The 25,802-nt window shown below is 33.9% G+C and overlaps 1 protein-coding gene across 1 annotated transcript in view; it reads right to left on the bottom strand.

Moving 5' to 3' along the window:
- Window positions 1-1,787: 1,787 nt before the first annotated feature.
- The window catches only part of ANKRD50 (ankyrin repeat domain 50), a 49,145-nt gene continuing 25,130 nt past the window's right edge, over window positions 1,788-25,802 (bottom strand). The window contains exons 3-5 of the mRNA XM_012507631.2: window positions 16,347-16,576; window positions 6,696-10,246; window positions 1,788-5,227 (exon numbers count right to left, since the gene is read on the bottom strand). Coding sequence (XP_012363085.1) covers window positions 6,699-10,246; window positions 16,347-16,576 — 3,778 coding nt within the window. The 3' untranslated portion in view covers window positions 1,788-5,227; window positions 6,696-6,698. The remainder of the gene's footprint in view (window positions 5,228-6,695; window positions 10,247-16,346; window positions 16,577-25,802) is intronic.

Raw genomic sequence — 25,802 nt, 5'->3', positions numbered from 1 at the left:
ACAGATACCAAATATATGTACAAAACTATTGATTGCCGTATTCTTAAGACCCCCAAACTGGAAGAATCCAAATGTCCATTAGTAGTAAAATGTATTTTAAAAAGTATGGTATATCCACGCAGTGGAATACTGTGCAACAATTCAAAAAGGACAAACAGAAGAGTGTAAATGAATTTCACAAACATAATGTTAAGGGAAAGAAAGCAGCACAGAAGGGACATATTGTTTGATTCAATTTATGTAAAGTTAAAAAAGAAACAGTTAATACTAATGGTAATGAAAGTCAGAAGAGTGGTTTTCTTTCTTGGGGGTAATGTCTGGAAATGGCAAGGTAGGTTTCTGAGATTATAGTTATAGCCAACATCTTGATCCAGGTGATAAATAGGTTTGTTCAATTTGTAAAAATTTATAGCATAGCAACTTAGGATTTGTGTATTTTCCTAAATATCCATGTTAGAGTTCAGTGTAAGTTTACAAATGAAATGGGAGTAACAGACATACCCATTAAAATGTAACATCAATTCTATCAGGATATACCATTATCAGTGTTCACACATATAGAACAGTAATGAGTAAAAAATATAGGCACACAGGGCTCTTCTAAGCATTACAAATATATTCTTCTAAGAATACAGCCCTCAGAACTTAGCTAAATTTTGCCAGTGTGGTAATAATGGTGTGAATTTAAGAGTAGAAGTGTAAACATGCAGTAAATTTCAAATAATTTTATTTTAAAATTGGCTAATTATAATTTTACTATAACAGCAAGACTGGTAAGCAGAGGCTATATCTTGAAAATAAGATTAGCACAAATATTTGCACAATAAATGAATTTTTCCCAGAAATTCTACAACATAATCCTCAGGGTGTATCTCATCACTACTACATTCAGCCCTTCCTATCTGCAGATTCTGCATCTACAGATTCTCCCAATCACGGATGGAAAATACAATATTGGAGAGATGCAGAATCTGTAAATACAGGAGGCCAACTGTGGGACTTGAGCATACAAAGATTTTAGTACCCACCTGGGATCCTAGAACCAATCCACCCAGGATACAGTGGGACGACTGTAGTTGTAATCCTTCCAACTGCTAGGGCAAAGGAGCGAAAACATTAATTATCACCAAGTTCTCACAGTGTATTTCCTTGGACCATTAGCTAGAAAACTCCATGTAAGTTCATTTAGCTACTGGTCTGTTTTTAAATTCTTCTATGTATACCATACATTTGTATTTAAACACATTGTTATATTATTAATTTTTTAGAATAAGATTTATATTAATTCAACAAATTTATAAAAAATATAACTGCAGAACACTACAATTTTCATGAAATTACAGAAGATACCTTGTTGGCCTTTTTAGAAACCTCTCTTTGGAGTAATAGGATAGTCGTTCATTAGTAAACATAGGGAGATTGTTTCCAGGACTCCTCTTGGATACCAAAATCCTCAGACACTCCTGTCCCTTATATGAAATGGCACAGCATTTATATATGACCTACACATATGCTCTGTATACTTTAAATCATCTCTAGATTACTTACAATACCTAATACAATGCCTACACATCACTTCATTCAGGTGGACTCAGGTAGTACTTGGCACATAGCAAATTTGTTTTTCAGAACTTTAGAATTTTTTTTTCCTAATATTTTATCTGAGATTGGTTGCATCCAGGGACGTGGAACCCACAGATTCAAAAAGCCATTTGTGTTTGTGTATACACACAGCATGTGTATGCTGTGTTCTGGTGGGGAAAGAGGTCATGAAGAAGTGACGCAAGTTTACTGAGTGAAGAAACACACAAATTTTATTTAGAAAATGAATGACCATGTTTGCAATAAACTCCCAAAATATCCACCATAAGATGGCCATAATATTCTGATGATCAAGGAGCACACATATACAAAATTTATTGGATTACTGCAATTCTCAGAGGCACAAAACCTGACATGGTGTGATACAGTATATAATCAGTCACGGGGGGGAGAAAGAACATTAAGTCCTTAAAAAGGCTTAGGAAGACATAAACATTAAATCTTTCTGTTTTTCTACCTTCCTTTGGACAGTGTTGTATTTCACTTTCTGCTTTGCAAAATGTTTCCAAATTCATTTGCTCAGGATTTATTTAAGATAATAACTTAAAACAACTAACAGTTGTTTATACTATATGCATATCATGCATGTTCTACTGGTTCAAGGACAAAATTAAAACAAGATCTTCTCTGTAAAGCAAATATATTTATTATGCACTTTCATATACATAGGGATTTTTTGAGTAATATCATACAAGGGATAAAATAAAACTTTTACAATGTGAAATTCAATGTACATTTTAGGCTATTTACATACCTCAAACCAAGGGAAAAATAAAAAGCATTTGTTTGCAACTACATTTGCTGAGAAGTGTAAATGGAGGACATTAAGCAAAACAAATATTTGCATAGCCAAAACAATATTGAGAAAAGTATTTACTTCTGTTTTTTAAGTATCAAATTTTTGGTGAGAATTCCAGTGAGGGTGGGGGTGAAGACAAAGAACAAAAATTATTGGCTGTACTTTGCAGTACGCACCGATTTCAGGTCATTTTTCCTTCCAAAACCTTTCTTAGAAACATTCAGATTTTTATTTCATTACTGTATTTTTATCACTTTCCTTACTATAAACTCATGATATTTAGGGAATAGACACAGACGGAATGTTATAAAAATGTTGTAAGCACATGCCATCATAGTTGTGTAGTGGCAACAACTGATTTATAAAATTTAAAGATTTTAATTTCAAAAATATCTATTAAGGAGTTTTATATTTGGAGGACAATGTTTACTTTTTAATGGAGCAGAAGCCATTTTCATTTATAGTATTAAATCCCCCACAGAAACAAATAAGCAAGGCAGAGCATCTCCAGCACCCATCTTACCATCCTTATCCTAACTCAAAGTCATTTATGTTCTATTCCAAAACATAATTTATATAAAAACATCCCGAGGAATACTTACTTTTGAAAATCATATTTTTCCAATAGGTTCTCTTCCTACTAACTGCTTCAAGTGTATATAGTACGGATATGAAAACAGTTAGCTCTTTGAAAAACATAAATCCCTTATGCAATGCCATATCTTCGCCCTTTGGACACAAGGTGCAATTTTGTAAAAACAATAAAATTAAATAAATACAATTTCAATAATTCAAAGTTAATAGAAAACTGGCAGCTTTCAGGGTTCTCGTTCTAAAGAAAAATACATGTAATAGAAATTAGAGCTTCATCCTCTACAGTAATGTAAATGTACTGTATTTGAGATATGAGTAAAGTTGGTTCTAATAATAGTATGTGTTCATATTTATTAATAGACTCATTAACACTTTTAAGGCTACTTTGCAAGAGTCCTATTAAGTGTATTTAATAAATGTCCCATAGGGACAAGAATTCAATACTTGAAACATTCACATCTGAGTTACTAATATTGCCATGTCACCTTAATATCAATTGAACTTATCAACTTATCTCGTAGTCCTTACTATGACTTATAGATGACAGACAAAATGAGTTTTGCTGACTTTAAAAAATAAAAGCAAGAAAAGCCTTACAATAAGATTCAAGTGAAACATTTATCATAATTACACATTTCTATTTCCACGAACAATGTATCACATGTGTCCTTCATATATGAAGATGACATTACTGACCTTTGTTATTAGGACATATTCTAAAGATTTTGTTCTAGAAGTAGCAATGGTTTTGTGCTGAATCTCCAGATTCTCTTTCCTCATTCCTCCTTATCAACAGTATATGAAAAGAACAGAATTTCTGGGTTCTATAAGACTAACAGGCCCATTCTAAGATCAAATCCACAACTTTGGCTTCTAAACTGTTATGACAACTTTTCCAGACATATAAACGACCCATCTAAGCTACAGCTCCACTGATTTAAGAGTAAGGAGACTAAGGCTGTGGGTCACATGCTCATTTGAACCAATTTTACCTTCCTTGTCATGAATTTCTCTCTTAACCCTGGCATCCAGCCCTCCTGCATGCAATTGTACAAAGAAGAAAACAGGAAAGAGTATGAGGATAGAATAGTGCAAATCTATCACTATTAAGTAACAATAAAAAGTACACATGTGCTATGATTGACAGGTGAGTGGTGTCATCTGTGAAGGACAGCACATTTTATATTCATCCAACCAAACCATTAAAATTAATTCAATTTATTTTGAGTGGGGCTATTTTGGTCATGCAGCAATTTACAAAATAGAAACCGCTGAGAGAGAAGCCAGCAAAATTAATTTATTTAGCCAGGAGGAAGAGGTCAGTTTAGTCAATGAATTATTCAGGGATCAAAAATCTACCCTTAGATAGGTGCATTTCTCTCTGCACACACATGTGACTGAGGCATGGCTTTGTCCCTGAGAATTTTCATGCCTCAGGAATGATAGTCTGTCTTCTTAGAGGTGGAATGACAAAGTGAATGGAAGGTGAAATTGTATCCCAGCGGATGAAATAGGACTTTATTCTGCCTACAGACTGGTTGGTTGTTTGTTCTGACATGTTTAGCCAGAGATGAGAAGAATTCTACTGGGAAAATCCAGATTTAAACTACTTAAAGCAGCTCCCTAAACTACTATAAAATATTTTTTTAAACTGCCAAGAAATCATTTTTTCATTTCAATGTATAGAAACTGATTTTTATCCAATGCTGAAGGTGTAGTGAACATAGAACAGTTGCAAGATTTGTTTTATTGAGCAACATCTTTAAAGATACAAGAAACAGGCCATACACTACAATGCAATGTGACTGACACAGTATGTTTAAGTTTCTTTTGCCACAAAAAGAAAAAAAAATAAATACAAGGAACACTGCCTTTTCATATATATTTGATTATGGCACATGCACATTTTTTTATCAAATCTTAACTTAAAATACTCAAATTTTCTTTTCAGCTTTTATCAGGGAACTGCAGCATGTATCTGCATTTTTAAAAAGTGCTTATTCCTGTGTAGTGAATACAAAGCACATAAAATTAAATTTTTTTAAGCACAGAGGGTTACATTGAGAAGGCAGCCTTACTATTTAGGCACATTACAGTAATTAAGGTAACTGTACTGCAGAGATCACATTCTTCATTTTGTTTGTTTTTTCAGCAAATTAACAGGCATATGTTTCCATCCAGTAGCTGAAGAACCACTCCATCACAATGTCTTCTGTTTCACAGAATAGGAAACTAATGCAAAAGTTAAAAAAAAATTAATTTCTACATTGTATTATGTAGCTACGTATCATTTTAAAACTTTATATAATACATTTACCTCTATATGTCTTTATCTATATATTTACCATGCAAAGCACAAAGCAGACTTAACTATTATTTAACTTATAAGCCACTTTTTAAATTCCACAAAATGTTTACCTTAATTCTGGTGTTTCATTTTTAATATGTATTTATACTTTGCCTTTAAAACAGATATCATGAGAGTTGAAAGGGTGCACCATCAGAACTAATTATTTTAAAAATGAATTGCATTTGGGGACTGAATTAACTACTTTATTCAAATTATTTTTGAATGACATTTGACTGGTCACCCCTAGATTCACATTGAAGGCTGTTTATTATTAGACGATATGAGGAATTTATCTGTAATAGTGTTTCACCTATTATATCCCTAAAATATATTTACAAAGACAGAAGCAGCAAAAAGGAAAGAGTATATATAATTTTGTTAGAGGAAGAAAAATCATTAAGCAAAGTGGGATAAATATAGCTGCAGTGTAAGCTAGCAAAGACCCCTAATAACATCTTCAGATTTATCTCCAATATAGGAAATGTGCTTCTGAAAAAGTATCTAAAATATAAAACTTACATACCTATTTTCCCACTAACATCCCCTATATTATTAATGAAGTATCCTTTGTCACGGGGAGGAGAAAAAAATATTTTTATTTAACAAATATGACTAATTTATCTAGGTATAAAGTGCCCTAAATACCAATATTGCAAAAACATCCATTTATCATTTTTCACGTCTATGCCTTATGTGTGAAAACATTACTTGGAAGAGTCTCAAGAGATCGGTCATCATAAAAACTACCTTCTACTAAGTTTTTGACTTCTTTCTGAGTGAAAAGGATTGAAATTAATATTTACTATCTACTATGTGCTACAGACATTATTGCATTCAAACCAAAAAGATGAGTTTGAAATAGCCCCTCCCTCTGACACCATCAAAATTCTTTTAAAAGGAGGACATAACTGAATAGGAAAGAATTCTTAATCTGGGATCCATAAGTAGTATATTAATTCATTCATTAGTTCATTCACTTATTCAACAAATTTTTACTGGGAAACTACCATAGGTCCAAGCACTATGCCAAGTACATGAAATACAGTAGTGAACAGACAGAAAACCCTACCCTCACAAAGGCTGTATTTTTAGTTCAGAGGAGAAAAATAATAAAGAAAACATCTGAAGTATTTTAAATAGTAAGTGCTTTGGATAACATAATGCAGGCAAGGGGGAAAGGAGTGCTAGAGGCAGAATTCTGATGTAAAGGGGTGATGAGGCAGGTCTGGCCCAGATGACATCTGAGTAGAGATTAACTGAGGGAATTGGCCTTGTGATCAGGGAAAAGAGCATTCCAAGTAGAGGGAACTATACTTTTGTTTTTTACTCTTTATGTTGACAAAATATTACCTTTTATAATGGTGTTTCCTTTTTATAGTTGAAGCTAGGGTCAGAACCTTCAATCTGAAGCTTCAGAGCTTGTTTAAGGCTTAATTCTGTCTCTGAGGAAGGGTATCCCTCCAACACTTCCTGATGCCCTCTATCTTGCATTGTTCGTGGGACTGAAACCCTACCAAGAAAAACCTGGTTGCTCTGAAGATGATAATTTGGATTTGTCATTATTCCATTTCTCTTCTTCTGTTCCCCACTTTGTTGGTGAATAAGAAACTGCTGTTGAGATCGACCAATTTCCTGCTGAGCTGAAGGTATCATAATTTTGCATTGAGATTCTGCTGGCATTTGTTTAGGTGGTGCAGCAGTCCCGGATTTGGCTATAGGTCCTCTTCTATCGAACTGAGTCATTTCATATTCTAAAACCTTTGGCTGTGAAGAATTACTTTGTTTCGCTTTTTTCCCAGCTGATCCCGACTTGGCAGAATTTTCTGATTTCCCCCCTTTATTTGCTTTAGTTGACTTCAAACTGGGCTTTACTTGACTCCACTCAAATTCACTGCTTGGTGAATTATGACTCTGTCCTAAGGACTGTGTTGTGGAAGATGGGGAAACAATTGACTGTCGACTTCTACTGCGTGGCAATGAATGCTGCTGAATTTGTTCTGTAAATGACAAGTTATGAAAGCTATCAATTGGCACTGTTTGAGCCGTTGCTGTAGATGAAGTAGTTCTCAAAGATGAATTTTTTGAGCTTTTCAGGGAATTATTTGACAGTGATGACTTCTGCCGGTCAACTGTAGAATCTGGAGATTCTGAAGGAGAACTAAAAGCATGAGCTGGCCCATTAGGTAAACCACGTAACGAAGGCTGCATATCCCCTCCACCAGTACTACCAGAGCTATTTGATTTAATTGTTAATGACTGCATTTTTGAAGACACTGACTGTAGAGGTTTTTGCTCCATTGTGTGAACAGGAGATGGTGAACAGCCATTCAAACTAGATGCACCGTATTTTTCTAATAATTTAATTATCTGAGAATGTCCATTTTTGGCTGCAACACGCATAGCAGTGCGTCCAAATTGATCAGCATGGTTTGGATCAGCACCATGCTCTAATAAGACCTGCACAGCATCAATGTGCCCTTCCTGGGCTGCAATACAGAGTGCAGTTGCACCTTGGTTACATGTATGGTCAACTACAGCACCATGCTCAATCAGAAGCTGAACCACTTTTACATGGCCCTGCCAGGCTGCAGACTGCAAAGCAGAGCGCTTTTCATTGTCTGCAGCATTGACGTCAGCATGGTATGCTATCAGGACCTGCACCATTTCCATATGGCCTTGCCAACAAGACACATGAAGTGCTGTCCTTCCTTCAGCATCACTTGCTTCTACGTTTGCACCATTTTCTAAAAAATATTCGGCCATTGTAAGCTGATTTTCTAAGGCCAAGATATAAAGTGTGGGCCGACCATCAGCATCTTTGCAGTTAACATCAGCTCCATGGCTAAAAAGCAATTCAACAATGTCCCTGTGCCCTTCTAATGCAGCAACCCGCAGTGCATTTCTTCCATCATAACCTCTTTGATCGATGTTGGATTTGTTTTCCAGTAATATTTGAACACAATCATAATGACCCTCTTGTGAAGCTAATATGAAAGGGATTCGTCCATCATTGTCAATCTCATTTGTTCTAGCACCTTGTTCAATAAGTGCTTCACATATTAATCTGTGCCCTTCAAAAGCTGCCATGTGCAAAGGTGTCCATCCAGCATCATCTCTGTGATTTTCATCTAACCCTCTATCCAGTAGAGTACGTACCACCTCAACATTTCCTTGTGCTGAAGCTATACTGAGGACTGTCCTACCTTCACTATCAATACTATCCACAGCTGCACCCCAAAACAAAAGTGTATTTACAACTGATGCATGACCCATAGAAGCTGCTGCTAAGAGGGGTGTACGACCATTGTTATCTGTGTGATCTACATCTGCTCCCCCTTCTAGAAGCAGGTCAACCACATCAACATGTCCTTCATAGGCAGCTACCAGCAGTGGAGTCATGCCATCTTTATCACAATGATCCACTTCAGCACCTCGATCAATTAAAAGGCTAACAACTGATGCGTGCCCTTTACTTGCAGGCACACAAAGTGCAGCTACAGAGAGTGCAGTCCTGCCATCAACATCCTCATGATTTACTTCTGCTCCATGGTCCAGTAGGTGTTCCACAATCTCTCTATGTCCCATGTATGCTGCTGCTATCAAAGCAGTTCTACCTTCATTATCAGCTTTGTTCACTTCAGCGCCATGTTGTAGCAAATTCAGTACAATATCCTCGTGTCCTCCCCATGCTGCTGCTCTCAAAGCTGTTCGGCTATCAGCATCTGCACAATCCACTTTTACGCCAGCATAAAGTAGTGCAGAAACTACCTCAGTATGGCCACCCCAAGCAGCAGATCTTAATGCTGTCCAACCATCTTGATCAGTGTGATTAATATTTGCTCCACACCCAATCAAACAATTAACCACCTTGGTATGTCCTTGTCTAGCTGCTAGGGTGAGTGGTGTATGTCCATGAGCATCTTCTATCTCTAAATCTGCTCCCCTAGAGACAAGTAAATTGACTACATCAAGACTGCCACTATATGCAGCATTAGCCAATAATGTTCTCCCATTTGAATCACACTGATTTACTGAAGCTCCATTATCTAATAATGTCCGAATGGAATCCTCTCTTTCTAAGGCTTGTCTAACTATGCATGATGTGCGATCATCTTCACTGTTGACATGAGCCCCAGCTTTAACCAACAGCTGTAGCACTTCTTGTTCCTTGGGTATTAAAGTAGAAAGGGAATCTCTGACAGGTGTACCATTCCATATCATCCACAGAGCTAACTCCGCTGTCTCTAATTGTAAGTTTGAGTTAATTAAGTGCAATGCAAATTCTTGTGCTTCCAATGGTGTTAAATTCTTGGCTTGACAGGTATAACTCATAGCCAACATTCTGTGTCCTTCTGCTGCATTACATAAATACTTCTGAGTACAGTGTTTTACATCCAGAAGCCACTCTGCAAAACTATAATGAAACAGTATTTTTGTATTTCCTAGTCCATCAACAAGAAGTTTGGAGAGGACATCTAACTTGCGTTGAAAATCTTCCAAAGTTAACGACATGTTTTTGGTCCATACTGCATGATATAATTCCGTTATGGTCAAAGGTCGGCAGGCTGCAAGAATCACATTCAAAATAGGCTGAACCTTTGCAAATTGTTTCCTTACAAAAAGTCTTTGGCACAGCCAGAGATATAAACCATTTAGAGTTCCTGGGATGTCACGAATTTCTCTTAACATAATAAAATTTTCTACAACTCCATCTAAAACTCGTTCTAGGTAAAGAAAGCATCCGCTGCTTTTAATGTGCAGTTGATTTAACATCTCTGCAGTTTCTTTTGTGAGGTGTTGTCGCAAAGCTTCTTCTTGATCTAAACGATGAAGAATGTACTGCTGAACATCCTTGACAATATATGCCTTCCGAAGGTCATCTAAACTTATTTTTCGAAAACCTAATGAAGAAATAAAAAAGTAGATGTCATCAGTTGAAAAGGATTATAGAAGTTACCATATCTTCAAAGAGAATGTCGATATAATAAAAAATAAATCAATTAATAAATTAATACTAATAAGCAGATCAATTAGTACCTATTAGTATGTAAATCAGTTTTCTTTTCTTTCTGCAAAAACACACTGATGGCAGAAAAATTTCATTTTCCTACCTACAAATCGAACTACTTATTCCTTTAGTAGCTTGGTGCCTCTCTCAACTCCATTGTAATAGATACTAATTAAGAAGCAGACAGTCTTACGTAACCATAAAAGTCATCTGAACTCCCAAGCGATTAGGAAAAAAAAGTTGCAGGAGAAATAACAAGTAAGGTTTCTTTTTATAAAATCTTTTCCATATAAATAATTTATATATTTTCACCTATACACATGAATATACACTAGCCTTAATTATGTGACTGAATATTTACATCCAATTAGAATATCCAGTCATTGTCTTTAAACTACATTACTGTACATTTTATCAAATTAAAATAACTAAATCTCAGACCATCAATAAATAGCTTGAACCAATTAAGATCTAACTTTTTGGCTAAATTATGGTCAAGAAACTTCAGAACTGTAAAATAAATAATAAGATTTAAACCAACCTAAAAATATACTAGCTATAGCTATTTTAAACTCATTTTAAGTTCTTTAAAGGAAGCCATAATTTCACTGTCTAAAGGCAGATGACATCATGATGTACAGATATGAACTTATTAGACAATTGTGTATTCATCTTAACAGAACAAAAAACTGCTAAGTGAATGAACTTACCAAGTCTCTAACATGACCAGATTTGCATTTTGAAGGAATATTCTAACATCTAAAGAAGAACTGGAGCAAATCAAGACTAAAGGAAAAACCTTTTTTAAAGAGGCTGTGATAAACTCTAGATGAAAATCACTATGAGCCTGAACAGCCATGGTGGTGGCAGCAGTTGCAGCAGCAGCAGCAAAAATAACATGATGGACTTGGGAATTTTTAATAAGAGCTAGATTATACAGTGTTTGGTGAATGTGGAGAAGTAAAGAGAGAAGGACGAGTCAAAGCTGACATTAACTTGTGGCTCTGCCAACAGGACTGAAAAAGAGACCACCGAAGGACAAATAATAGGTTTGTAGAAAAAGCTGATGAACTCAATTTTGTAATACTAAGCTTTAAGTATGTAGACAAAATAGACAGTTATTGAAAACTGAAAAACAACCTACCAAGAATAAAATATGAATAACAGTTGTCCTAATATAGCCCTTTGTATATAGATTTATATAGCCCTAAATCTATATAAAAATAGAATCTAATTTTACATATATACGTATACACACACAATTGGTTATTAAATCCTCAACAGAAATAATTTCAAAAGATAAATTTCAATTATGAAAAAGTCACTGCTCACCTGAGGAGGGTTTAAAACATACCTAGAAATTTACAGCAATCTATATTTACCAGTGATGTGAGATGATTTGCCTCCACATCTTTTTCTGTGTGTCCATTTGCTTTTGGCTTTATCAATTCACTTAAAAATTTAAGTTAGATAAGGGAAATACCCAGTACATTGCTAATAAAATAAGTTACTTGAGAAATAACACTATTTTACATTATATAGTGTTTAAGAGTTTCTGAAGCAATGTAATACTTTACATTACTTTAATGTAATACTTTATATTACATTACTTGATTTACATGAAATATCATATAATACATTATGAATAAATATCTAAAATTTAAATCTAATTAACTAAGATGTCATGATTGGAACTTGAGATTATTAAGACAGAAACTCCAGAGTAACAGGTAGGGTTCTACAGAAAGGAATAAAAGAGAGTAACATTTATTGAGAGTCAACTAAGGCAGCAGTTTAAGTACTCATTATATATAAAACTTCCTTGTCTGTTAAGCCTGGGAGATAAATATTTCTATTTTAAAAAATGAGGACCCTAAAGCTCAGAAAGGCTAAATAAATTGCTCACAGTAACACAGCTAGAAAGTGATAAATTTTGATTGTTTTGTTTGACTTTGAAGTTTGCTCTTTTCGTTAAGATAGGAACAAGAATAGAAAGCTGTGAAAGAAAACTCAAGTGTTTGACAGGGGAGTGAAGAGGAGGGAGTAGAGACATAGGATTAATTCTATAAGAAAGTACAGAATTTCATAAAGAAAACTTAAGAGAATTTGTAATTTAGAGAATAAATCTCCCCCCAATCTAAATAATAATATGGATTTTAGATAGAAGAAATTATTACGTTCATGACCAATAATAGTTATAATAGTTATCTCTTCATTAAAACAGAACTAAGAATATCTATTAATCAACAACTTATATATCTTGAGTTACGGTACTGAAAATAATTACTTTTAAAAATTGTAACTGCTGACTAATACACATGTAATCCTCTTATTATGAACACACACAATATATAGCTATCAAAGCACTTTTAAACATAAGATAGGGCTGAAAAATAATCAAAACTTCTAGGGGAATAAAAACATGACTTACTGAAATGATGGACCACCTACCTCCCTATTTCTTTTCTATTCTTACTTGAATAGAAGTATTTTTCTATTCCTTTCTATTCTTACTTGAAATTTTCTATTCTTACTTGAAACATTTCTATTATTTTCTATTCTTGCTTGAATTATTTCTCAGGGTACCGCATTACGCAGTACTGGTGAAAACAGAGTGAAAGAGAAGACCTGTGCCAATATTTATAAATTGATGCTTACTGAAATTACTTATTATCATGAGGAACATATGAGGATGAGCAATACGAAAATAAAACCTAAAAATATAACAAGAAGTTTAAGCAAATGCCAGCATATTAATATACAAATAAAATATGTAAGCATTAAAATAGTCATTAAAAAGACAATATGGTGACACTGAAAGGTTTGTCAATATTAAATTTAAAAAGCAGAAAACCAAATTGATATATAGCATGATCTCAACTAGGAAGGGAAACGTATACAGAATTTAACACAATGTGTTAATAATAATTAAGCACTCATTATTATCTGGTGTAATATTTGTGTATGTTGTCATTTAAAATATGTTCTAAATGGAGCCTGTATTACTTTTATAATCAGATAAAATAAACACAGAATCTTTTAAAAATCTTGGAGTGTTAATTTTTTGTGCACAAAATGTTTTGAAATAGGCTGCTATTTCTTTCAGTCCCATAACAAGGCCTAACAACTATCAGGCTATGATAATACCCTAGTTGTAGTCAAAATTCTGCTTAGTGCCAAAGAAATTTTCATTAGATTAATCTGAAGCCATTAATGAAAATGCTACTGGTCAGTATAATGAATACATCAGAAAAGTTATAAAAACTCTCTTTCCAAAGGCTTAATCCTCAGATATGAGTAGGTGAAGCCAATTTAGACATAGTAAAGATCTTAATGTTACTGGCTATGATGATACACTTGCCAATTTTAATTTCAAATGCATGCAACTCAAAACACATACATTTCAACTTAAAACATAAGCAAAGACCAGAAAGATATGTATAGGACATATAGAAGGAAAACTGGAAAATCTAAGGAGAAACTTGAATAAATGCACAGATATGCTACGTTTATGAGTAGAAAGAAAGCATATTTCAAACAGCAAATTCTTTCTTATTTAAATTGCAATTTTATCAAAATCTTAATAATTTTTTGGTTTATATCACTGATAGTTATAATTTAAAATATGCTATTACAACCTAGAGGAATATAGGTAAAAATATATAATTTAAAATTATAATAATGATGGCAAAGAGGGCTAAGAAGTAATTGTGCAAGAAAATTACAAAAATTAAGCCAACATTTTATTTGCATAATAATGCTGACAGATAGTTTAGAAAAGCAGATGTATAGTTTAGAAATAGAGTAATAGTACACAGACATATCTATATGTACACACACCCAAACTTAATGTATGATGAAAAAAAATCACCAAGTAATTGTAAAGGAAGTCAATAAATTGCTGAGAAAATTTATGGTTTTACAGATTATTCAAGTTAGAGCTTTATTTCATACCTTTTATAGTAAAAAATAGTGTATATGGACAAGATAATTAAAGGTAAAACTAAGAATACAGAAAAGTAAAGGAAATACATTAGAGGTTACATATAATATACTTCAAAATAATTATTACAATTTCAAAAAGCTGAAGAAAATAGTTGCAAAGAATTGAAAAAATATCAAATAAAAGCCCTGAAAATCAGTAGGAAAATTACTTTGACTTCCCAATAAAAACATAAAGGTCAGATAGCAGAATTTCACGGAAAAAAGGCAAATTGATGAAATAGGCATAAAGGAGAAAGGGTTCAACAGTAAACAAGAAGTACAAATAAACATAATAGAGTATTTTTCACATATCACATTGACAAATTAAAGAACGACATAATTCAATACTGGTGCAAGTAAAAAGAAACCACCCAACACTTTCAGGTAGGAATATAATGATATATATCCTTTTGGAAAGCAATTTGACAATATGTATTAATAACTTTAGCAAAGCAAATTCCACATCTACCATGAACAGAGAAGCGGTCACATGTTTATATACAGCCCAACAATTTAAATAATTAATATCCCAAAAAAAGAAGTACAATTAACTGGAGTTCAAAATGTACATACTCTATAATCCAGCAATTACAAGTCTAGATTTATAATGTAAACTTTCAGCACATGTGCACAAGAATACGTGAACAAATATGTTCATGAAGCATTTTTTGTAACAGCAAAAAACTGAAAATGATCTAAATGTCCATGAACAGGATAATGGAAAAATAAAAAGAGATTTATTGATGGGAAGGAGTACTATCTACCAATTAAAACCAGTGAAATGGATTTATAATGAATATGGCTCAAAAATATTGTTGGCTAAAAAAAGAGAATCAAATAATAAGAATAATAGCAACAATATATTTCTGAAGCACTTACTATGTATTAGGCTTTGTCCTAAGTGCTTCATATGTAATTTGTCATTTAACCTTACAAAAACCCTGTAAGAAAAGTAATATTATAATCCCCATTTAATAGATAAGGAAACAGAGGCACAGAGAATATAAATTTTGTAAAGTCACATGGCTAGTGAGTGGTAAAAGCTCAGATGGTGTATGGAGTGTTTCATTTATGTAAACTATAAACATACATAATATAAAATATGAGCTGAAAGCATATAAAATAAGTGAATAATACTGGTTTTCTCTAATGAGGAATAGAAAGGAACAGTGACACAGACCAAAAGAGGCTTCTACTGTACCTATGCCTGACATACTAAATGCTACGTAAGTGTTAGCTATTGTCATTTAAATTATTAAACTTTTACCAACTATATTTTTATCAATAACAACAAGAAAGAATGCCATATGTGGAAACCAAAAGTGCTGCCTTTAGTAGCAAGGGAATTGAAGAGAGACAACCTGATAGAAGGAATAAAGCCGCTTACAGAAAATTATTTTAACAAACTAACAAGATTTCAACATACTGTAAAATGTATAGAACTACTCAAAAGTTATATGGCTAATTAACCATTAACTTAGTATCTCTCCAATTACACTATATATCCTGTGATAGGTCCTTGTTTTACACTCCTTTTATTTCCCACAGGACAAAGAGGAGTGTATTAATCTAATAGGAGTAACAACAACTTTATTATGGTAGTAAATAAAGAAAAGTAAAAAAAGTAAGAGAAAGAAAAAAAAAGTAACTCTGACAGTGTACTTTTATATATTATATAGACTGTAATCTCAAACATCAGAAAAAGGTTTAAATTGATCATGATACAACAACATAATAAATGCAGCCCCAAGATGTATAGCAGCAAATATGGCATGAGATACTCCTGTTACTAAAGCACTTAGGAAAAGAATCTTGAAAAAAAGGTAAAGTTTAAATGATCTTAAAAACATGCTAAGGCTTTTTTATATAAATTTCAAAAGGCACAGTTGAGAATAGCTGATAGAAGGAGCAAATGCAACACGCAGATCTTCAACTGCGTACTTTTTCCTCTGAGAAACTAGTTCATTAATGAAAAGCATTTGAGGATGGCAGTAAGTAATTATGCTTACCAGTAAACATTTTAGTAACAGCCTTACTCTGCTTTCGGGCAGAACAGAGAAGCAATAGCCATGGTGGAAAGAACTCATGGTGACCAGCTAAAAGTGCTGCAACAGTCCCAGATAAGCTGGTAGACGTTTGTTCACCTTCAGTAATGTTACACCCTTCATCAACAGAATCAACAAGCAGGTATAGGCTTTGCTGGGGAGGCTTCATTCCCAGAAGAGGGAGTAGAACACACCTGTAAAACACATACACATGAGCATTTTGAATGTTAAGTGGCTATGATGTTAAGATTTATTATTCAAACATTACAGTATTAATTATAAATTCTTTAAGAATAAAATAAGGTATTAGAACAAAAAATATACAAGTTTCAATTCCTTACTTTAAGTACAACACTGGTCCCAAATAGTTTGTATTTCCAATTACAGCATTTTGAACAATCAAGAGTATGTGGGTGTGTGTGTGTGTGTAATTCAGCATAATTAACAAAGGCATTCAGAACTGAAGAAAACTACATTTCAATATTCCCTTTCTGATTGTTTTGAGTCAATGATAAAAAGTGTGATTTCCTTATGACAAAGCTAAAATGTGTTGCAGAGTGGAAAACAAAACAAACTCTGGGGATCACCTTAATAAAAAGCAAAATATCAAGAATTCTGTAGTAGAAGTATTTTATCACCATTTTTCTCACAAAATTACTGCAGTTTATACAAGCTCATCTTCCACAAGTTTTATTTTAAAAGACTGTACAAAGATGAACTATATTCTAGATCCCATTTGATGTATTTTCAAACTTCAAAGTAAAGAACAAAGTATTAGGCTTTACTCCATTAATTAATGCATTTCCTATGCGTGTAACTTATATTGCAGTTGAACATAACATTTTCATAAATACAACAATGCTCATTCATTTTCAACAAATATTTACTTGATGTGTGCTGTGGGGTCAATAATGTGCTGAGCAGATACAACAGTGAAGAGGACATAATCCATCCAGTTATGCACACCAGAAACTTACAAATAATGTGTTCTAAAAGTGTGTTTTCTTAGTCTTTCAATATAATAGCCACCAAGATCTAATTTATCACCATGCAAGAATCAATCATTTGTTTTTAAAAAATCTCAAATATCCTGTAACATCATCACTGTAGGCCAACCTACCTCAATTCTTTGTCTCTTTTACCTGGGCTACCCTAACAATCTACATGCCTCCAACAGCTGGCCTCCTGTGAGTTTCTACTGCAGCCAGGGTCACTTCAAATGTTATTCCAGCCAGACTAGCCTTCTTTCAATGACTTCATAAGACACAACGACACATGGGCCTTTTCATTTGCAGTTTCCTCTGCCTGGCATGCACTTCCCGTCTCTCTTCATGTAGTTATCTTCAATTTTATGTTGAGAGTAACCTTCTCAAGGTCAAATCCCTATTACATGCTTCCATAACGTCAAATACAGTAGTTCTTTTCCACTCTACTAACAAATTTGCAATTTTATATTTAATTATGTAGTGTCTTTTTAAAATTTCTCTTTAGCTGTAAGCATCAAGAGAAGAGAGACTAAATTGGTTTTACTCATCAGTATAACCCTAGAACCTAGCATAGTGCCCACAGTAGAACCTAAAGACTTGACATTGTTGCAAGCTAGAATGGAAAATGAATTAACTTCAATGCACTGTTCTCAGTGCTATAATAAAAAGCAGTAAAATTACTAACAAGATAAGAAGAAATGACCAACTCAAGTGCAGTAGGTAGGGAAAGAAGAGAATGTCAGAATAATATTCATATATTAGGTGCTCAAGATGAACTAAGTTTTAAGGAACCAATCATACTGCTACAGGAGGGTAGAGCGAAGGTGGGGTAATCCTGGCAAGGAACATGCTGAGTTTGGGAAAACCTACTCTATTGTATCTTACACATATATTTTGACCATTATGAGCACAAAGATGGCTGATGAAAAATCAGTAACGTAATCATATAGTACAATATATAGAGAACACAATATACTAGAATAATGTACATAATAAGTACCACTTCAGATATAGCACACAGGAAGCCATCTTAAGTTACTTTTGACAGGGAAAGTGTGGGGGAGAGGTCAGGGAAATTGGGAATTGAGGTTGGTAAGGTAATGAGCCAGAAGAAGGAGTTTAGTCAGGAGAAATAGCTGGGGGTAGGGGAGGACACACAGGAAAGAAAATCTAGTTGAGGCAACAGCACATGCAAAGACTTAAAGAAGAGAAAAATCAGTGAAGTATGGAAGAAAGAATTATGAGAAGCATGAAAATGAGTAAATGCTGGGTATTATTATAAATTGTGGGCTTTGCTCTAAAGGTATTAAGGAGCCACTGTAATATTTTAAGCAGAAAATTGATAATGTTTATATTGGAGTTTAGAAAGATAACTCTGGTATATGTGAAGGAAAATCTGATGTATGGTAAGTCTAGAAGGAAAGAGTGAGATATGAGGCCAATGCTTAGAACTTAGAAAAAAAAATCTCCATCCAGAACTACCACTATCACCAAGGCCATCACTGCCAACTTTAATTCAGTGCTCTTTATGCTTTAAGTACTTCACACATCCATTAACTCATCTGATTCTCACATTAATTCTTTAAGGTGGGTACTATTATAATACTCATTTCCAGGAAAGGTAATCAAGGCACAAGAGGATCAGTCACTTGTTACTTTATAAGTGGTAAGAAAGGGATTCAAGTCCAAGGTCTGGTTCCAGAACCTACACAAGGGGGACTATCTATCGTGGTTTGCCTGGGACATTCCCAGTTTCAAGTACTGTGTCTCAGGACCCAGCCCCGCCTCTTCCCAATCTCCTTCTCCCCTAGTCCTGGGCACATCATAGTGGGGGGCACCCTAGTCTCCACTCTTACCCACTATGGTCCACTGACTAGCCATAACCAATCTGAGAAAGCAAATTATAAATTAGTAGCAGTGGGGATAGCAAAAAGTAGACAGATTTGAAAGAAATTTGGTAAGCAATATTAATAGGATTTAGTGATTATCTCCTTTCTTTTGCCTATTCCAGGATATTGGCTCTTCTTTACCTAGTTTCTTATAGTGGAAATTGAAGTCATTTTTCATACTTTCCTCCTCCTCTAATATAATCCTTTAATGCTGTTAATTTCCCTCTAAGCATTTTCAGTATCATCCACTTAAAAATAATTTCCCTTTGATTTCTTCTTTAAAATATCCATTATTTAGAAGTGAGTTATATAGCTTTCAAATAATTGAGAATGTCCCAGTTATCTTTATCTGTATTAGCACAGTTTAATACAATTGTATCAGATAACATGTTTTGTGTAACTTCCATAGCTTCAAATTTATTGTGACTTATTTTATGGCCCAGAGTATATCTATCCTAGCAAATGCTGTGTATGCACTTAAAAAGAATGCATACACTATCGTTGCTGGGCAGACTGTTCTGTAATTGACAATTAGGTTCATTTGGTAACAGTATTGTCCAAGGGTCCTATGTACTTACTGATTTTTGGTTTATTTACTTTATCAGTTGTTAAAAAGGGAGTGTTAAGATATTTGAATATAAGTGTCTACTTCTTAAAATAGTGTTAGTTTTGCTTCCTATATTTTGAAGTTCTGTTTTAAGGGCTACAAATGTTATGATTGTTACATCCTCTTAAGTAACTGGCCCCTGTATCATTAGCAAATGACTCTATATCTAGTAATAGTCTTTTCTCCAAAATCTACTTTGTCTGATATTAATGTAAGCACACCACATTTATTTTAATTAGGGTTAGCATGGCATATACTTTTTTATTTTTTTATATTTAAGCTATTTGCCTCTTTATATGTGAAGTGAAATTTTTATAGGCAACATATAATTAAATCTTGTATTTTTACCCAGTCAAATTCCATCCTTTAATTAAGATATTTATCATTTACACTTAATGTAGTTGTTAATAGTGTACAGTTTAAATCTATCATGTTTTTGTCCACATAATTTTGTAATATACATGTATGTCAAGTAGGATATATTACTAGGAATATAATTTTTAGATTAAGGGACGCCTTTATGTATATTTTGATAGATATTGCCAAAGCGATGCTGTCCTTATAAATTTTATATATATACACACACATACACACATACATATATACTCACACACATAATGTATATATATACTCATATATGTAATGTGTGTGTACATATTTATCACACACATATATATGTATATATTTATACACACACAGGCAACAGTTGTGTAACAGTAGGTGTTTTCCTAGCCCCTCCATAATAGTGATTAATATTATTTACTTTTTCTACACCTAGGTGAAAAATGGCATTCTCATAATAGTTAAAAAAAACTATATAATACATACATTAATATTATATATTATATAACATATAATAGTTGTACATATTTTGGGAGTACAAAATATGTGATATTTTGATACCTACATGCAATGTGTAATGATCAAATCAGGGTAATCCTGGTACCTATCACCTCAAACATTTATATCTTCTGTGTACTAAGAATATTACAATTCTTTTCTAGCTATTTTGAAATGTAATAAATTGTTAACTAGTCTTATTGAATACTAGAACATATTCCTTCTATTTATGTACCCCTTCATGCTTTTAATTTATAATTCCCAACCATAAGGGCAATCATATTCACATGTGCCTAAGAATCATATTTCTTTTTCTTTAAATTGTGTTTTCATACACTTTACCCATTTCCCCAAAGACTGCTAATTTTTCTCTTATTGGCACTCTCTGAGTGTTAAGAAATTGAGATAGTGCCACTCCACTCCAGCCTGGATGACAGAGTGAGACTGTCTCAAAAAAAGAAAAAAAAAAAAGAAATTGTTTGTTGTATGTAATACAATTTTTTCCCACCATTTGTCATTTTTCTTTTGACTTTTTGAAAGGATTTTTTTGGACATGTACAATTTCTTTTCTTTTTGTTATTTTTACTTTTATATAGATAACACATCAGTCTTTTTTTTTTTTTTTTTCCGTTTATAGCTTCTAAGTTTTATGTCACATTTCTGAGGGGATTCCCCAGTTCAGTGATAATAAGAAAAGATTTTTGCTATGTTCCATCTCATTCTGTTGTTTCACCAACTCTTTTCCAAGCACTTACATCTCTGCTTCATACAACTGTTTAACTCGGGTAATCATTCATTAATTGTTTTCATTTAAGGCAATATATTTGGTCAAAGATTCCTTTTGTTCAATGAAAACATTTTTTATGGTGTTTCTTATGCCCTGTTTTTCACATTCCTTCCCCATTTGTTCCTGAGATATATTTTATGTATCCTGTGATAGCTCTTTTTGAGTAAATTCTTTCTGGATCAGCAATGAAAAGTTTAGTGTATGCAGTGTCTAGGCTAGCAAGAAGTCTCCTTATGCATCAGAGTTATAGGTATAAACAATTTCTTTGAGCTTTGACTTCTCCCCAGCCAATTAAGATAAAAAGCTACGGGGATGTACACAACCCGTAGAGTTTACTACATCCAATACCTTTTACTACCCCCAGTACTACACTCAATACCTTCCTCCTGCACATACATGGCTCATCTGTGTGACGCATTCTGCCCTGCCCTCTTCGTTCTTTTTTTTTTTTTTTGGTTGATGTTTTTATTAAAATGGACCATTAACTTATATCTCACACAAAACTGCAAGCTACATTCAATTAGAGGTACATTAAAGATGTAAATGTAACGATCAAGGCAATAAAACTTATAGAAACAATATAGGAAAATAACTTTATGGCATCACAGTAAAGGATAATTTCTTTTTTTTAATTTTCTTTTATTATTATTATACTTTAAGTTTTAGGGTACATGTGCACAATGTGCAGGTTTGTTACATATGTATACATGTGCCATGTTGGTGCGCTGCACCCATTAACTCGTCATTTAGCATTAGGTATATCTCCTAATGCTATCCCTCCCCCCTCCCCCTACCCCACAACAGTCACCGGAGTGTGATGTTCCCCTTCCTGTGTCCATGTGTTCTCATTGTTCAATTCCCACCTATGAGTGAGAACATGCGGTGTTTGGTTTTTTGTCCTTGCGATAGTTTACTGAGAACGATGATTTCCAGTTTCATCCATGTCCCTACAAAGGACATGAACTCATCATTTTTTATGGCTGCATAGTATTCCATGGTGTATATGTGTCACATTTTCTTAATCCAGTCTATCGTTGTTGGACATTTGGGTTGGTTCCAAGTCTTTGCTATTGTGAATAGTGCCGCAATAAACATACGTGTGCATGTGTCTTTATAGCAGCATGATTTACAGTCCTTTGGGTATATACCCAGTAATGGGATGGCTGGGTCAAATGGTATTTCTAGTTCTAGATCCCTGAGGAATTGCCACACTGACTTCCACAATGGTTGAATTAGTTTACAGTCCCACCAAAAGTGTAAAAGTGTTTCTATTTCTCCACATCCTCTCCAGCACCTGTTGTTTCCTGACCTTTTAATGATGGCCATTCTAACTGGTGTGAGATGGTATCTCATTGTGGTTTTGATTTGCATTTCTCTGATGGCCAGTGATGATGAGCATTTTTTCATGTGTTTTTTGGCTGCATAAATGTCTTCTTTTGAGAAGTGTCTGTTCATATCCTTTGCCCACTTTTTGATGGGGTTGTTTTTTTCTTGTAAATATGTTTGAGTTCATTGTAGATTCTGGATATTAGACCTTTGTCAGATGAGTAGGTTGCGAAAATTTTCTCCCATTTTATAGGTTGCCTGTTCACTCTGAGGGCCCTCTTCATTCTTTCTATATGCTTATCTGGGTCCAGGAAACTTCTAGCACAAGTCTATAACTTATCTCCCTGGGATCAAATGAGAGCTTTTGTCCTCTTGATATTCATCAGAATATGCACTTATTTCAACGAATAATGATCTGCCAGCTTTGCATCTCAGTTTGATATTAACTTTCACATTGGATTGAGGTTTGGGATTATAGGTTTCTCATAGTTTCAAAATACATAGAGCTTTTCATTCACTTTCTTGCCTTGAAGCTATTTCCCAGTACTATTTAAAATGGTCTTAGTCATGTTAAAAGCAGATAGGATTCATTCCTAAGTCCTCCTTTTCGTTTTAGCACATTGTCTTCCTTTCTGTTTTAACACCAAGCTTTTTTTTTTTTTTTTCTTCCATTCAGGACCTATTTCTAACACTGAGCTTTCTCTGTCAAGAAAGCTCCCTCCCCCAGGCAGTACTTCTTATCCTTCCGGTTTCAGCACAAGTTTTACTCCTGAAAGAAGCCTTCTCTGACCACCATATCTAAAGCAGCCCTCATCACCATTACTGTTCCTGCAATTGTTTTTTTGTAGCATTTATCACATTCTTAGATTAACTTGTTGTGTTACTTCTGTACTGCTTTTGTTACAAGGCTGAGAGTGAAGCTCCTGCACACCTCCACATCTCCTTGCCCATAATGTAGGCTCCAGGAGGGCAGGAACTATGCCTATCTTGTGCACTGTTAAGTTTCCCAGCACTCAAAACCACTCTTAGCACATCATAAACACTCAATAAATTTGCTTCATGAATGAACGATACTTGATGGAAAAAGTTTTGTTACTTTAAAACAAAGGATTAAAAATTTACTAAACTCAGAATTCCCATATTAAGTTCCCTTTCAGTTATTTCAAAAGCACCTATTTGGGGATATCTACATCAAGTGACACACAGATTCACATTTTTCTGTTAGGTTACATTTTATCATTTGTAAAACGAAAATCCCACCAAAGTATGTGTACACAAAACATAAATAATTTAGACAGTCTAAAACAGACTTTTCTGTATTTGTGAATATTTATATACATGTATATTATTATTATTCCAAATGAGATAATGTAATGACAGTCAGTTATCACAATCACACAAAGATAACACTGTATTTAAAAGCAATGGTATGATACAGGGTTTGACTTTGTATGTGTATCTTAACTAAATGTCTTGCATTTCTTACCTTCATTAATATTGAATCAATATTTATTACATTCTTAATTTTTTATTAATTCAATTTAAAATCCTCGAATTAGTTTTTCCCCCATTTTCAATTGTCTTGAAAATGAGGAATGCCAAGATCATCCTTCTGTAGCTAGCCTTTTATTGATTAATTTACTTAATTTTTTTTAAAAAGTGACAGATAAAATTCTATGTATTTACCATGTATAACATGATGTTTTGAAGTAGAGATACATTGAGGAAGGCCTAATTCTAACTAATTAACATATGTATTACTTCACATAGTTATCATTTTTGTGGTGACACTCTTGATTTCCTGGCAGAAAAGCAGCTGAAATTCTGAAATGAAAGACATCCATTGTTCTTTTTCTTTGATACAATGAATTTACTTACTGCCTTTTTCTTAGGAGATTAATAAGCTTTTAAAGTACTATAAATAAATTATAAGGAATATACTATTAGATAATAGATGGATAAACAGATTGAACATGTAAAAAGTGTCTTTAGAGTTAAAACTGTTTCTATGAAACATCAGGTTTCAGCTCACCACCTTCCTCAATTGTTCAGACATGGAGTATTAGGAAAAGTGTCCCTCCTAGCCTTTTAACAAAACACCTCAGACAAGCTGGAGGGAGAAAAATTGTGAATTACAGACAGAATGTGGAGCCCCTGGGGCCACTGATAAAGAGCTTTCACATTCTCTTGCTGCCTTTTCTCTACTGACCCCTTAGGGCTTTAAAAAATACAGCAACCACCCTGGCTGGGAAAGGTATGGAATGAAGCTCCGCCCCCAGACTAGGCTCTTCTCCCATATGACTCCTATGGAAAAGCCTTAACAAGGAGTGGGTGGGGAGGAATAGAATCAGCATTACTTGTCCTTGAGGCACAAGTGAAACCCACTGCAGCAGCCTACAGCAACGGGATGGGCAGGATCAGAAGACCTCACCCCAAATCGAGGGGTATAATATAATCTTAATCAGAAAAACAGAAAATGTCCCCATTCTCTGCCCTCACTGCTGAGAGAGTTGCAGAAGAGAAGAATTTGAGAGCTGAAGGTAGAGAAGATATTGAGAAAATCCACCTGGAAAATCAGCCCCTGCCCTAAATACAACATATTATTAGAAAATTTGAGGTCAGAGGTGCACTGAGGGTACCCACAGCAACAACAAATATCAAATTTTGTGACTCCTGACTAGCTTAACTCACCTCTCCTCCACATTAAAGCCTCCTGCAGAAAACAAAAACTAGGCGCATTTCCAGGTAAAGACTATTTACAATTATTTTCCAGTTGTTTGACATACGGTATGTGGCTTCAAAAAATAATTATAAAATACTAAAATAACGGAAATAATTCTGAAAGAAAAAAAAAGGTTGAAGAACTCACACTACCCAATTTTAAGATTTACTGTTAAAGCTAGTGCAATCAAGACAGTATGCTATGTATTTGTTAACGACAGATACATAAAAATTCTGGAAACAGAACAGCATAAATATAGGAAC

Source organism: Nomascus leucogenys, chromosome 7b (genome assembly GCF_006542625.1).
Source record: "Nomascus leucogenys isolate Asia chromosome 7b, Asia_NLE_v1, whole genome shotgun sequence".
NCBI classification, from domain to species: domain Eukaryota; kingdom Metazoa; phylum Chordata; class Mammalia; order Primates; family Hylobatidae; genus Nomascus; species Nomascus leucogenys.
Note: the sequence above shows the minus strand (reverse complement) of the source record. Positions and strands in the feature narration are given on the sequence as shown.